Genomic DNA, 16,275 nt, shown 5'->3' with positions numbered 1-16,275 from the left:
CTAGATGTACGACTTTGTTCTAAAGTTACGGAGTATGTAAAGTTCTCATTCACATGCGTCTGGTCTATTTAAATTAGTTATCAACTAAACTGTCGATGATCGGTTACGTTTCCATTGTTGGTTCATACAACCACCTCAGGTTGTTTTTTAATCATCTCTTGTCTTTTTCTAGTATAAATTATGAAGGTATGAATATCAGTAAAAATTGTGTTGTATGATTTTAAACTACGTGTTTTCTTTGATTTAGTGCCTATCAAGCTTATATTCGAATCAGCAGTTTTGATTTGTGCAAGCTACTGATGAGTCTTATAAGCATGGTTGGCATACAAAATTAATTTAAAAATAATAAGGAGATTTGATATCATTGTCAATGCGACGACTCTCCGCCAAAATTCGTACATAGTGTATGTAAAGCATAGTATCATTATTTTTTTCTCTCCACATTTTAGAGTGATGTTTTGTCATTTGAAAAATACTTCACGAGAAAAACTTTACATGTTAAAACAAAATGCACGTGAAACTCTATCTCGACATTGTTAAGATCTAATAAATGTATCTTTGCAGGCTAGGATCACGAAGAAAGAATGATATAAGATATTATAGTATTTAACTTGGGTGGATCTTATATGGACCAAAAGTTAATTGATGTAATTACCTGTTGTAAGAAGAAACCTGTCTGAAAAAATGGCACCCCTTTCTGACGAAGAAAGTAACTACATTCGATTAGCCTTATTATTATTAGGAGTGTCCCCGAGAGCAGTACGTACTTTATTCGACAAAGAATTTCACCCTTCCAACTTGCATTCAACATTGAATAAGAACAAACCAATTCTACATGGCTTAAGATTGAACCTTTTTCAATGGAATCTTTTGTTTCCAAAAAATGGTATGTATTATCCTTAAACTGCAACGAGACGAGGGTATAAATGTATATATATATTTACAAGCACACGTATAAAATAAGCGGTTTTTTTCTAACGCAATCATAGGTTTAAACGTAGTTTTCAATTTAAACACGTATATATTTTTTCGTTCGGGCTTGTATCAAACTTTCCTCCAGTTAATATGATCAGTTCATCCTATTTTGACTCTTTAAATTGATCCTAAATTGAGGTAAATTATATGACGTTCCAAATACCGTTTCGATCCCTAGCATCACTGAAGAGACATTTATTGTCAAAATCTGGATATGGTGTACACTTTTTTGCACATAATGTTTGTGGTATAACATCTTTGCCGCATGTTTATTGTTTTCTGTTTAGTATTTAATTAATATTAAGATCCATTTTGTTACATCCTGTGATCAATTTATTTGGCAATCGCCAATGGCTGTCAGAAGGGTTTTAGAACATCATTTGTCTTTTTGAAAATACTGTTTGTGAGGTATTTAGACCGTTCTACCATGAAATATGTTTTAAACGCACAGGTATGAAAATTGCGGTTTTCATCCAACGCAATCATAGATTTGAACGTAGTTCAATTAAGATAGACTCGTATATATATTTATATTTAGACTCATATATATATATATATATATATATATATATATATATATATATATATATATATAAACGCCTAAAAAGTGTACATAACAACACCAATAACACAAAAAGGAACTATAAATGTAATTATTTATAAATATTTCGGATAACAGATATCCTTCGTCAGTCAGATTCTGATGTTAAATGAATTATCTTTAAGTCTTCTTAGATTAAACTTTTACTAAATCTTGAAATTTATACAATTGTCGTCGTTTTTATGTGCAGAAGAATGATTTTTCTTAAATTGAATCAGTCAATTCTCATGTTGTATTTTGCATACCGTTAAACACAGATTAAAGATATACAGTATTGCTTATATATATATATATATAAAGTCTAAATTGAAAACAACGTTCAAATTATAACCGTAATTTCTATACGTGTGCATGTAACAAATTTCGTAGTCGAGGGGTTTAAATACATAGCAAACAACATTTTCCAAAAGACCAAAAGAGTGAAAAAAAATTTAACAAAACGCATTTGACTAACAGGTTGAACAACTGCAATATTATATACATCTCTGTCAGTTTATGGTTAAAGGTAATGATTATATTTAGAATTTAATAAAAACAAGAATCACATAAGAAGTTATCGCTTGAAAGACAGGAATAACCTGGTTAATTAAATGAGAAAGATGGGCTTAACACTATCTTATTGGAGCATCTAAAATCATCTTAGATGATGTTTGGTTTTTTTCCTCAGTTGAAGCAATACTGTATATCTTTAATCTGTGTTTAACGGTATGCAAAATACAACATGAGAATTGACTGATTCAATTTAAGAAAAATCATTCTTCTGCACATAAAAACGACGATTAACATATAGTTTTATCTCTAATACGAACTTGGAATTAGAAAAAATCGAATAGCACGATTTCGCTGTCATATTTATATCTATATTTATGTTTAAATCCCTTATTTAACCATCGAAGGTCTTCGGATGTCAACTCGATAGTTAATTAGATTGCGTCTAGTCACAAATACTCAAGAAATGAATATGTTATCGAGCCCATGCCCTATAAATTATTTATTTTAATATGTATAAATGCTTTACATTTTTATAAATCAAATATGAGAATTTGAGTCAAATCGGTGAACTTAAAGCCCTTATAATGGTTTCGATACAGAAAGTTAACACAAAAAGTTAAGGAATTGTTGACAATTTTGGAAAAATTGTTTTTGAATAGTAAAAAAATGAACACATAATGTATGTTATAATATTACCTTATATTGTGTGTTATAACCTTGCAGTTGACTCTAGTACAAAAGTATTCATACACACGGCAAACTTAAGACCGTATTAATGTAAGTATGAAATATAAAAAGAAAAAGAAAACCTATTTGGGTTTTGTTTACTAATTTTCTCCCTTTCAGCGTTTATTACTCTAAAATTTGAGATAATAATTTTCTTTTGATATTTCAGGCTTGACTAATTCCAGCAATTTTGATGTAACTTTGATGATCCTTTTGATCAGAAACTTGACACCCGTTACTCCTCCATTAACTGGATTTGACAAGTTACCGACACAGGCCGAGACATCACCGGAATCTGATTTAGCCAGGATAAAATGGTACCGGAACATATTAGCTCATCTTAATAGTGATAAAATAGACACTGTTTTTTTCAATACAGCATGGGGAGATATAATAGAGGTGAGTTTACTTTAACCTTTAAAACAAATCTGTATATTACTTATTTGATATCGGTCCCTTTTCAAGTCTGATACATCCTAAGCTTTACATTATTAATGTTTTGAGCATTTTTAACGAAGATAAATAAAAATAAAACGCATTTCGAACGCTTGCAAATGCAAGTTTACTGCAAGTTTACTACAAGTTTCACACCAGAGATCAATTCTTTTGATACATTTATAAACTTATAGTCATTCCTACTTACCACGATAAATTTACCTTTTCTTAGTCCATTATGTGTATTTATATAACTTTATAGTTCCACATATAACAATACTCTTTCGGGTCCTCTCTAATGACCAGCACCAATACCCTTTATAAAAAAAAATCTGGATCAGCTTACTTATTATTCCGTACCCGGGGGCGAGGTTCAGTTTAGATTATGGGTACTTAAGATGTTCATCATCTAAATAACATGTTATTGTATTCTTTTACGTGTCTTAATCATTAGGTCTTTCCACTTTTCGTGGAAAGACCTTTTGTTTTTCTTCTGAACACTTATTCTTATAGGCGTTATTTCCCCGCGTCCCCCTTTTCTTGTTATCAATAAATCTCTAAATAAAGGCAACAGTAGTATACCGCTGTTCAAAACTCATAAATCCATTGACAAAAAACAAAATCGGGGTATCAAACTAAAACCGAGGGAAATGCATTAAATATAAGAGGAGAACAAAGACATAACACCGAAACGTAACACACATAGAAACGGACCAAGCATCAGACAAAACACCACGAGAATAACAAATATAACATGAAAACACAATACATGAATTTGGGATAGACAAGTACCGTGCCACGTCTTATCTCAATAATAAGATAAAACACGAACGACTCAACGTTAAAATGCAACACACACATAAACGAACAATACTATAACAATGGCCGTCTTCCTGACTTGGTACAGGACACTTTTAAAGGGGAATAAAAGTGGTGGGTTGAACCTATCAAATGTATATGAAAGAGTTAACATAAAGAAACTGAGGTATTAACTAATTACAGAAAACTAAACCCGAATACATAACGCCAAGATATAAAAGATCGAAAGTGAAAAAGGTACAAAGTTGTACAGCACTGAAGATCAAAAGTTGAAAAGGTTTTGCCAAATACGGCATTGTTTTTATGCCCGGGATAAGAACATCCTAATTATATTGAACAATTTATGCTATTGCAAACAGTAAATTTTAACAAATGAATATGAAAGAGATATACATAATGAAACTGAAGTATTAACTAATTACAGAAAACTGAACCCGATAACATAATGCTATTAAAGTTTAACACAGAATAGACACAACCGAGTCAGTCCAGGCGTCAACGTTATTAAAAAAAATGTACGTCACATACGATGACGAAACGACACAAACGTTATGTCACATTTGAATTTATAATTTATGAAATTTAGAAACAGCATGACGTCACATATGAAAAACTATCAAAGTGAGATAGAATTAGGATTGATTTAAGATTATATTAGAACTAAATACTGATAATTCATTTAAACAAAATGAATATAGCAATACTTATTAATAGCAATTAACTGTAATATATATATATATATATATGTCCGGTTTGTTATGAATCCAACTTCAAACATAAATAATCGTTAAAAATTTAATATAATTAATAAAGGCGGTGATCTAAAACCGTAAAAGATTTTAACAAACTGTTTTTACCAAATTGTTCGTCTACTCTTAAGAATGATTTGTTTTATTTGACTGAAGTGATCAGAAGACATCTTATGGGAGTTCTTTCCCTTTCAAAATTTCAAATAGACAATATGTTGGATAAATTCTTACGGTATAAGTCGGAGAGGCCTACAGTCTGTTGATATGAAGTCCTTGGTTCATTTAAAGGAAATTGAGGTCAAAGGTAAAAGGTCAAGGTCATTTTATTAGATTTGAATTTCGCTTGGTATTGTTATTCAGAAAAAAACTGTTACAGTTAATGATATGATATGATTGCAAATTTACTGTTTGCAATAAGGCGAAACTTCATCGTATTCAGTCAAGAGTTTTGGTTAACCCTTGTAGAAGTTTTCTCCCCTTATGTAATTGAAATCATTATTTATCCACAGCCATACAAGTGATTGACCTCGGCCCTTCTTGTTTGAGTTCACTGACCTATGACCTTGAATTTGAGGTCAAGATTGAAGGTCAAGGTCATATTCTAAATTTTGGAATTTGCTTGTAATCTATATTACAAAAGAAACTGAAATAGTTAATGATATGATGTGTTTGCCAAATTACTGTTAATACAATACTGTCGTACAATAAGGGGCAACTTCAACCCATGAAGATCGAAGTGTTTTGGTCAACCCTTATATGAGTTTTCTCCCCTTTTGTTTTTGAAATCGGTATTTCTCCACAACCATACAAGTGATTGACCTGTGGTCTTTTGATTTTAGGTCACTGACCTATGACCTTGAAATTAAGGTCAAGGTCAAAGGTCAACTTGACGTTCTAGATTTTGACCTTTGCTTTAAATTCTTTTCATTATGTAACATATTGAGTCTTCTGGATATACCTATTAATCTTTTTTTTATATAAGTTTGAGGTACCAAATTACATCAACAAGAAGTTTTCAAACATCTGTTTTTAAATTTCATTCTTATCATCGAGGTGGAAAGACCTTCAATTGTTCTCTGAATAATTGGTGTTTAATTATTACTTTTATTGTTTAGTCTGCTTTTGTTGATATCAATTTGACGTGTTTTTGTACTTATACGTCCCATCATTTTGTTATTGTTCTATATTTTAGCAAATTTATTCTTGTTTTTTATGTTTAGCTTATGTGCTTTGCCTGTATGTTTCTTGTTATAAAGGATGTGGCTCTGTACTTATACAACCTGTCATTGTGTTAGTTTGCCTTGGCAATTTTTTTTGGTTTATATGCCTATTTTGTTTCTTTTTATAGTGATTAAAGAAGGACGAAAAAAACCGAGACACAGTCAAACTCATAAATCGAAAACAAAATGACAATGGCATTACTAAAAAGGAAAAGACAAAGAGACAAATAATAGTAAACAAGACACCTCGGTCTTGATATCTATATCACTAACGGAAAGCTGAATACTAAAATTTATGATAAAAGGGATGATTTTTCATTTCCTATCGTTAATTATCCGTTTTTAGATGGTGATGTTCCCTTGTCACCATCTTACGGTGTTTATATATCTCAACTTGTACGATTCGATCGTGTATGTAACAATGTTTTAGATTTTAACGAGACAAATTTATGTATTACTGAAAAATTATTACACCAGGGTTTTCGATATCACAAACTAGTCAAAACATTTACTAAATTTTATCATCGGTATAAAGACATCATTCGTAAATATAGCTCAACATGCTGTTACGGCCAGAAATCGCCTTTAAATTGTAGCCAACAAAAGACACAAATCAATAGTAAAATTTAACAATATTTAATATACAAAAGTTTACAAAAGGTATTACACAAATATTACTGTTAACTTAACTGTCAAAATATGAGTCCAATCTGTTATCTTTATCTGTATCCAGAAATCTTTCGGAATCCAATTTGAATATTACGTTCACTACTAATGTCACAATCCAGTATGATGTTGTTTGTAGAATAAAAGTGTCAATCCAAATGCTGTGAATACTAATGTCTATCAAAGTCTATGTCCAAGTTTAATTATGAGAGTTTAACTTTAGTGTCTGTATATATAGTGTTATCATGGAAAATTCTAGAACACTCTATAATGGAACATTGTGGAAAATCCTGGAAAGTTACAACGGAAGTTTCTGGAATAACGTAGAAGTTTAAATTACGCATCTTTTATAAGGACCATTCTAGAAAGTTCCAATCAATCTGTGATTGTTCCAGTGATTTCTAAACTGCAGTTATAAGATTATTTGGTAAACAACTATCAGGCCATACAACACAAATTAGGCCAACATAAATAAACATAATAATTACAATATCATAACACCTCCCCCCTTAAAAGAAGTTTTAGTGTAACAAAAACTTATCATGAATAAGATGAACAAAAATATATAATATATACAAAGTGATTTAATAAGCTCTAGATAAAGCATCAGCTATAACATTATCTTTACCCTGAATATGTTTTACAATTACATCATATTCCTGTAACAATAAACTCCACCTAGTCAACCTCTGATTCTTGTTTCTCATTTTATGCATGAAGGTGAGAGGATTATGATCAGTATAAACAAGAACAGGATATACAGTGGGATTCAAATATACATCAAAATGTTGAAGTGCTGACAACATTGCAAAACACTCTTTTTCAATAGTTGAATAATTTTTCTGATGTTTATCTAATTTCTTAGAAAAGTATGATATAGGTTTCTCGACAATATTATCTGTCTCTTGATATAAAACAGCTCCTATTCCTACATCGCTTGCATCAACGGCAAGTTTAAATTGTTTTTCAAAGTCTGGAGTAATCAGAACTGGACTATTAATTAAAAGTGATTTGCTATTTTCAAAAGCTTTTTGACAATTTTCGCTCCAGATAAATTTAGAATCTTTCCGTAAAAGATGAGTCAATGGTTGAACAACAGTAGCAAAATTTGAACAAAATTTTCTGTAAAATCCAATCATGCCTAAATATCTCATAAGTTGTTTTCTATTTGTAGGAGGTGGAAATTTGGAAATAGCTTCCACTTTAGCCATAATAGGTTTTACTTGACCTTGGCCAACTGTATGCCCTAAATAATCAACAGTGGCCTGACAAAATTCACTTTTACCAAGATTAACAGTCAAATTTGATTTTGACAATCTATCAAAAGTATCATACAAATGTTTTAAATGCTGTTCCCAGCTATCACTACATACAATAAGATCATCAATATAAGCATAACAACAGTCTAAATCTTTTATAACATTATTGATCATTCTTTGAAATGTAGCTGGAGCACTTTTCATGCCAAATGGCATTACAGTATATTGAAATAAGCCATCTGGTGTAACAAAAGCTGATATTTCACGAGCTCTCTGTGTCAATGGAACTTGCCAATAACCTTTCAATAAATCAAATTTGCTCACAAATTTTGCTTGACCAATATTGTCAATACAATCGTCTATCCTTGGAATCGGATAGGAATCAGATTTTGAGACTGAATTTACTTTTCTGAAATCAGTCACGAAACGAAAAGTTTTATCTGGTTTTGGCACAAGGCGACAAGGAGAGCTCCATTCACTGTTACTCGGCTCAATAATATCATTGTCAAGCATATATTTAATTTCTTTTCTCATAACTTCAAGTTTGAGTGGATTGAGCCTGTAAGGATGTTGCTTAATTGGAGAAGCATCTCCGACATCAACATCATGACAAACAGCAGTGGTTTTGTTTGGCACATCTGGAAAAAGGTTTTTAAAAGAAAATGCCAAAGTTTTTATTTCTTCTCTACGATCAAAAGACAGATGTGCAAGTTTTGAATCTAAATTTGACAAAATTTCTGAATTTTTCAATCTAACTGTCTCTTCCATAGTTTTACAACTAAAAGTTGGTTCAATAATATCTGGTTTGTCATGATTGTTCTCAAATTTAACCATGCCTAAAGTGGCAACTGGTTTACTATCACATAGTACATTAGTACGCTCAAAATATGGTTTTAACATATTAATATGACACACTCTATTTTGTTTGCGCCGACCTGGAGTTTTTACAATATAATTCAAATCATTAATTTTACTCTCTATTGTATAAGGACCACAATATTTAGCCTGTAAAGGATGTCCAGGGACTGGCAAAAACACAAGTACCTTATCACCAGGCTCAAAAACTCTGTCCCTGGCATCTTTATCATACCATATTTTCATCTTGTTTTGTACATTTTTCAAGTTTTTCTGAGCAATTTGACAAGCAGTATACAGTTTTTCTTTAAATCTAGATACATAGTCTAAAAGATTTAAGTCAGTATGTTCAGTAAGCCACTTTTCCTTAATCAATTTTAACGGTCCCCTTACAGTATGACCAAATACCAACTCAAATGGACTAAATCCAAGGGATTCTTGAACAGCCTCTCGGACTGCAAAAAGTAGAAAGTGAACTCCATCATCCCAGTCTCTGTCAAATTGAAGACAAAAAGTTCTAATCATGTTCTTCAATGTTTGATGAAAACGTTCTAAGGCACCTTGAGATTCTGGATGATAAGCACTTGATCTGTACTGAGCAATCCCTAACTGGTATACGACTTGCTGAAATAAACCTGACATGAAATTTGATCCCTGGTCAGACTGTATAGACTTAGGAAGTCCTACTAATGTGAAAAATTTGATCAAAGCTTTGACGATAGTAGGTGTCTTGATATTTCTGAGCGGAATAGCTTCAGGAAAGCGGGTAGATGTACACATGATTGTCAATAAATATGCATTTCCAGTCTTGGTCTTTGGTAAAGGTCCAACACAGTCTATTAGAACTCTGCTGAAAGGTTCGTCAAAGGCTGGAATAGGCAGAAGTGGTGCTGGTGGTATTTTCTGGTTAGGTTTACCAACAACCTGGCATATATGACATGATTTGCAGTATTCTGCAACATCATTTCTAAGTTTAGGCCAGTAGAAATGCTGCAAGATCTTAAGGCTAGTCTTCCTGATACCTAAGTGTCCAGCCAAGGGGGTGTCATGGGCAAGACCAATAATTTCTTGCCTATAAACTTTAGGCACCACCACTTGGTACACCACTCTCCATTCCTCCTCTGGGGTAGCATCAGGAGGCCTCCACTTCCTCATTAAAATGCCGTCCTGATGGTAATAGCATTCGGCCACTTTGTCTGCTTCGTCCTGTGGTTGAGCTCTCAGGCTGAGCTGGAGAACCTCAGGGTCTTTATGTTGTTCTTCAGATAAATTCTTTCGGTCTAATGAATGGCTGTTAACGTCTGGCCATGGCATAATAACATTCTTGTTAACACTAGGTGGTTTTATAATGGCCTTTTCTGAGTTACCAGGATCTTCAATATCAGCTATAAAAGTGTCAGAAAGGTCCATGTATTCAAATTTGTCTTCTTTCAAATTATCATCTTGTTGATTTCTAGCCATCGCCCTAGTAACAACACAAGCTGGATACAATTCAGCATCATCTTCAGGTGATTTGACATCCACCACCGGTTCACTGGTAACAATTGGTTCAGCAACCACTTTGTTCCTAGCTAGATCATTTCCTAGCAATAATGTAACACCCTCAACAGGGAGATTAGGACGAACACCTACAACAACTGGTCCAGTTACCAAATCTGACTTCAGATAAATTCGATGGAGAGGAACATCTATACAACCTAACTCTACACCTTGTAACAAAACGGAGGCACCAACAGAAGTCTTCTCAGACAAAGGCAACACACCTTCTAACAATAAAGACTGAGAAGCTCCAGTGTCCCGTAAAATCTTAATAGGCTGAAGAGTGGTATCATCAACAATAGCAACAAACCCATCAGACATAAAGGGTTTGTATTCCTCCATATAATCACAAAAACTGGACTTAAAAGCCTGACTCGCAGGACATTCCAATGTACTGGTAATATAAGGTGTCGTACAAGCACTGGTCTTCGGCTTATTATCTCGTTCATTCTTCTTCTGGAGTCTAAAACAATCAGCCATCAGGTGACCAATCTTCTTACAATAAGCACAAGTCAGTGACTTCTTCTCAAAAGTATCAAATTTTGGACTAGACATATTATAACTGGACTGACTCTTATTCTGTGGAACAGGCTTACTATCAGTATGATCAGTGCTTTGATTTTTGTAATTTCCACTGGAAGTATTAACATTTTGACCCTTGAAACTTCTTTTATGTGAAAGAGTATAATTATCTGAAATAACAGCTGCATCATGTATTGACTCAACAGTTTTGTCGTCTAAATGTGTTTTTAAGTCTAAATGAACACATTGTTTGAATTCTTCTAATAACATCAATTGTCTTAGGTTATCAAAATTGTTATCTGTTTTCTTTGAAGTAAGCCATTTATTAAATAGATCTTCTTTTTCCCGAGCAAATTCCACATAGGTTTGCGAATCAAACTTTTTATAAGATCTAAATTTCTGTCTATATGCTTCTGGTACTAGCTCATAGGCTTTCAAAACTTCCTGTTTCACCGTGTCATAATCAGAACTTTTTTCTGATGGAAGTGCGGAGTATATTTCAGCTGCCTTACCCTCAAAAACACTTTGCAGCATCGTAGTCCAATACGGCTTTGGCCATTTCAAATTATTTGCAATTTTCTCAAACTGTGGAAAATATTTATCAACTGTTTTTTCACAAAATTTCGGAACCAAACGTATATTTTTTGCTGCATCAAAATAATCTGATTTCGAGTGAACTTTAGTGTTGCTTTCTTCTTTGACCATTTCAATTTTCAGTTTTTCCATCTCTAGCCTTTCTCTCATTTCTAGTTCTTTTAATTTTAATTCATCTTCTTTTATTTTTTCCCTCTCCTTCATTTCCAGTTCTTTCAATTTAAATTCATCTTCTTTTTCTTTTTTATCCATTTCCAATCTTTCCTTCATTTCCAGTTCTTTTACTTTTATTTTCTCCATCTCTTTTATTTCCAGTTCTTTTAATTTAAGTTCATGTTCTAATTCAAGTTGTTTTAATTTAAAGGCGTCAACATTTTCGACCTTAAGTTCAAGAGCCTCTTCACCTAAAATTTCTGCATCAACTAATTTGTCTATAACCAAATTTTTAATAATTTGTTTTCTCATAGATACTTTAAAAACTAATTTCAGTTGTTTAGCAAGCAACACTAATTCCTCTTTCTTTAAATTATCAAAATTCTCCAGGTCTGGCGTTTTCAAAAATTTACCGGCATCAAATGCCATTTTGTAGAATTTTGTTGGCTAGTTATAATAAAAATACTAAACAAATTTTGAATAAATATTTTAAGATATCCCGGACGAGCCCCCAATTTCTGTTACGGCCAGAAATCGCCTTTAAATTGTAGCCAACAAAAGACACAAATCAATAGTAAAATTTAACAATATTTAATATACAAAAGTTTACAAAAGGTATTACACAAATATTACTGTTAACTTAACTGTCAAAATATGAGTCCAATCTGTTATCTTTATCTGTATCCAGAAATCTTTCGGAATCCAATTTGAATATTACGTTCACTACTAATGTCACAATCCAGTATGATGTTGTTTGTAGAATAAAAGTGTCAATCCAAATGCTGTGAATACTAATGTCTATCAAAGTCTATGTCCAAGTTTAATTATGAGAGTTTAACTTTAGTGTCTGTATATATAGTGTTATCATGGAAAATTCTAGAACACTCTATAATGGAACATTGTGGAAAATCCTGGAAAGTTACAACGGAAGTTTCTGGAATAACGTAGAAGTTTAAATTACGCATCTTTTATAAGGACCATTCTAGAAAGTTCCAATCAATCTGTGATTGTTCCAGTGATTTCTAAACTGCAGTTATAAGATTATTTGGTAAACAACTATCAGGCCATACAACACAAATTAGGCCAACATAAATAAACATAATAATTACAATATCATAACAATGCAGACTTCTTTGTCTATTAATGACGTTAAAATACTAAATCCCTGTGATGTGTTTTAGTCGATTTTAGTCTCTGATGCATAATTTTTTACTATTTATTGGTTTTGGCTTTTAACTAGCTGTCAGTAACTGCGAGTACTCTCAAATCGTATTTTCTTGTTAATTCGACCTGTTGATACTGTTATTAACTATTTATATGGATCTTGTCTGTACACCAGCTTTGATTATTTGTAATATCTTCAATTTTTCACTTATTCTTACAACATTTGTATAAACTTCAAGATTATAAAAAACCGGTTTTTTTTCTAAAGTGAACATTGATTGGTTAAATATTTCTCAGTGAGGTCCTGTGTTTGAATTTGTTTGTTAGCTTTTTGGTCATGAATGTGTGTCTCTAATATTTAATTAACTGTGCATTTGTTTTCAGTTATTGCAGATCAAATTTATTCTTTCATTGTGTAATCATACGTTTTTTGATCGAGTTAAGTCTGCCAATTGATATTTTATCGTATGTTTTTCTATGTTGTGATGTTATGTTATTGTTATTGAAAAAAGGGAGAAGGTTTGGATCCATTAAAACGTTTAATCCCGCTGGAAATGTTTGCACCTGTCCTAAGTCAGGAATCTGATGTACAGTAGTTGTCGTTTGTTTATGTAATATATACGTGTTTCTCGTTATGTTTATATAGATTAGACCGTTGGTTTTCCCGTTTGAATGGTTTTACACTAGTAAATTTGGGGCCCTTTATAGCTTGTTGTTCGGTGTGAGCCAAGGCTCCTTGTTGAAGGCCGTACTTTAACCTATAATGGTTTACTTTTTAAATTGTTATTTGGATGGAGAGTTGTCTCATTGGCACTGACACCACATCTTCCTATATCTATTATTATACTTTCAGGTATTTCACATTCAATTTGTTATGGAAATATTCTTTATAGGGCACAAAGGTGTCAGTATTCACCTCAGAAACTTACAAAACCTTTGAATAGACTTATTATGAAGGGATATAATTACGATACTGTTGTCAAGTCATTAAAGATTGCATATTTTGGCGTTAATATTTAGTCACTGATAAAGTCTTTGCGTCGGAACTAAACACATTTATTCTAAAAACAGTTGTTGGCATGACACGGGTTATGTTCTTCTCATATATGTTATGATGGTATGATACTAAACCCCTAACGGGAAGGATTGTGCCTGGTGTTCATATGATGAAATCATAATCTTTCAGTCAGTTTAATTGAAGTCTGTAGCTGGCATGTCAGTTAACTGCTAGTAGTCTGTTGCTATTTATGTATTATTGTCATTTTGTTTATTTTCGTTGGTTACATCTTCTGACATCAGACTCTGACTTCTCTTAAACTAAACTGAATTTTAATGTGCGTATTGTTATGCGTTTACTTTTCTACATTGGTTAGAGGTATAGGGGGAGGATTGAGATCTCACAAACATGTTTAACCCCGCCGCATTTTTGCGCCTGTTTCAAGTCAAGAGCCTCGGGCCTTTGTTAGTCTTGTATTATTTTAATTTTAGTTTCTTGTGTACAATTTGGAAATTGGTATGGCGTTCATTATCACTGAACTAGTTTATATTTGTTTAGGGGCCAGCTGAAGGACGCCTCCGGGTGCGGGAATTTCTCGCTACATTAAAGACCTGTTGGTGACCTTCTGCTGTTGTTTTTTTATTTGGTCGGGTTGTTGTCTCTTTGACACATTCCCCATTTCCATTCTCAATTTTAAAGTTCTTTATTATTGTTATTTTCCTTTTTCAGCTGACCTCTAAATAAACAAACATACGTACTGGTTAAAGGAAAATTGACGTCATACTTAACTCTAAAACATACAAATGACTATTTATTTTAAAAACAGATATGATGACTAGTTAAGGCCAAACCTCCCCATATACCTCTATCCAATGTAAAAAAAAAATCCATTGCAATACGCACACTGACTTTCTGTCCATTGATTCGTTCATAAAATACACAAAAACGTATTTATCTATTTTCAAAATGTCTTATAATATATATTAAATGAATACCACATAGCTGATAGGTCGACAGAGCAGATTGGATTCCCGAGAACACATTGTCAACTGATGAGAAGCAAGTGTTAAGATGACTTTTTGGCGAGGGATACCGAATCTGCTTTAAATCGATCAACTGAATGTTTTTGTCTTATACTGTAAAATGTTTGTATTGCTACATACACATCAATTTAACAGCTGATCTATGAGTTAGATTGTCTATCTTGTATCTTTAAGTCCTCTTTTACACAAAAAAACCCAGAAGTGATGCAAAACAATTTTTCTTTCGTTTTAAAACTTAGACCTTGAGCATTATCTTTAATTAACAAGTTCTCATCTTAAATTAGAAATTTTCATTAACGGTAATTTGTCATAATTTGTATTGAAATAGGTCGAATTATTGCTCATAAGACAAACTTATGCAAAAAAGAGAAAAATAAAGGAAAAACACATTTTTATTTTATCAAGAACTTGGAAATCGCGAATCTGGCATTTTAACACCTGGTGTATGCTGAACTGAATTGTAATAAATTAACTTGCATTTCTCAGGCCTGTATGCTAGCATACGTACCTGGTGTATGCTAATGTCTACATTTAATTAATACATTGTATTTCTCAGGTATGTGTGCTAGCATACGCACCTGGTGTATGATCGTGTATGCAGAACAGCAGATATTGAATCAGATGTTGTATTTCACAGGTGGTCTGAATGATAGCATACGAACCTGGGTGTTTAAAAAAATCCTTTACGTCAGTACAGTTGTGGTTTTACTTAATTGCCGACTTCGATTTTTTTTTTTAAACTTTTAAAAAGCCTATCACTGACCTCTTTATTTTCTCCCGTTGGTTAACAGAAAAGCGTTAATTTACAAGGCAAACCGGTAAAGCGTTCACTGTTGTAAATCTATAAATTAAAACCAATTCTCAAGTTTATTGACCTGACAGTTTTCTGTTTTGTTTGCAAATTAAAATTTCAGAAAAATGAGGCGATCATAATTTGTACAAGGTTCCAAGTTCGAAGTTGTTCACAAATATTTATATGACGTCAGGGACCTTCTGACGTAAGGCGGAGGGATATAGACGGATAGCCTTGACTTACACAAGTTACTTTACCAGTACACTTAATTAAAATATTAGCAATTGATTACAAAACAACCTGTTTTGTTTATACTTGGTATTGGTAATTATTAAAAAGTCAAAGAAAGAAGGACTATTTATCTGTGGAGTCACGCACTCCATCTAGATGACTTCATTTATAAATGTAAACAATTTGAATGATCAATGAAGGAGTTCCCCTCACGGAGAAGAAATGGACAAAAATACGCTCTATTATCTTGCTTTGAATAAACCAGAAGCAAAACAGAATGTCGGATATATTTATGGTAAGTAAACCTAGCTGTTTTTGTACATGTTTTCACGATTTCATTTAACACCCTCTTTTTGGAGGTCGGCTTAAACATGTACACATACATTTAGGTATAATCTAAGGGGGTGCTATGCCAGTGCTTTGTGGGAAAACTTTAGTTGAT

The 16,275-nt window shown here is 32.5% G+C and overlaps 1 protein-coding gene across 1 annotated transcript in view; it reads left to right on the top strand.

Moving 5' to 3' along the window:
* Window positions 1-684: 684 nt before the first annotated feature.
* The window catches only part of LOC134711078 (uncharacterized), a 70,103-nt gene continuing 54,512 nt past the window's right edge, over window positions 685-16,275 (top strand). Inside the window, exons 1-2 of the mRNA XM_063571511.1 lie at window positions 685-763; window positions 2,964-3,193. Of these exons, the coding sequence (XP_063427581.1) occupies window positions 685-763; window positions 2,964-3,193 (309 nt within the window). The remainder of the gene's footprint in view (window positions 764-2,963; window positions 3,194-16,275) is intronic.

Source organism: Mytilus trossulus, chromosome 3, assembly GCF_036588685.1.
Source record: "Mytilus trossulus isolate FHL-02 chromosome 3, PNRI_Mtr1.1.1.hap1, whole genome shotgun sequence".
Taxonomy (NCBI): Eukaryota; Metazoa; Mollusca; class Bivalvia; order Mytilida; family Mytilidae; genus Mytilus; species Mytilus trossulus.
Note: the sequence above shows the minus strand (reverse complement) of the source record. Positions and strands in the feature narration are given on the sequence as shown.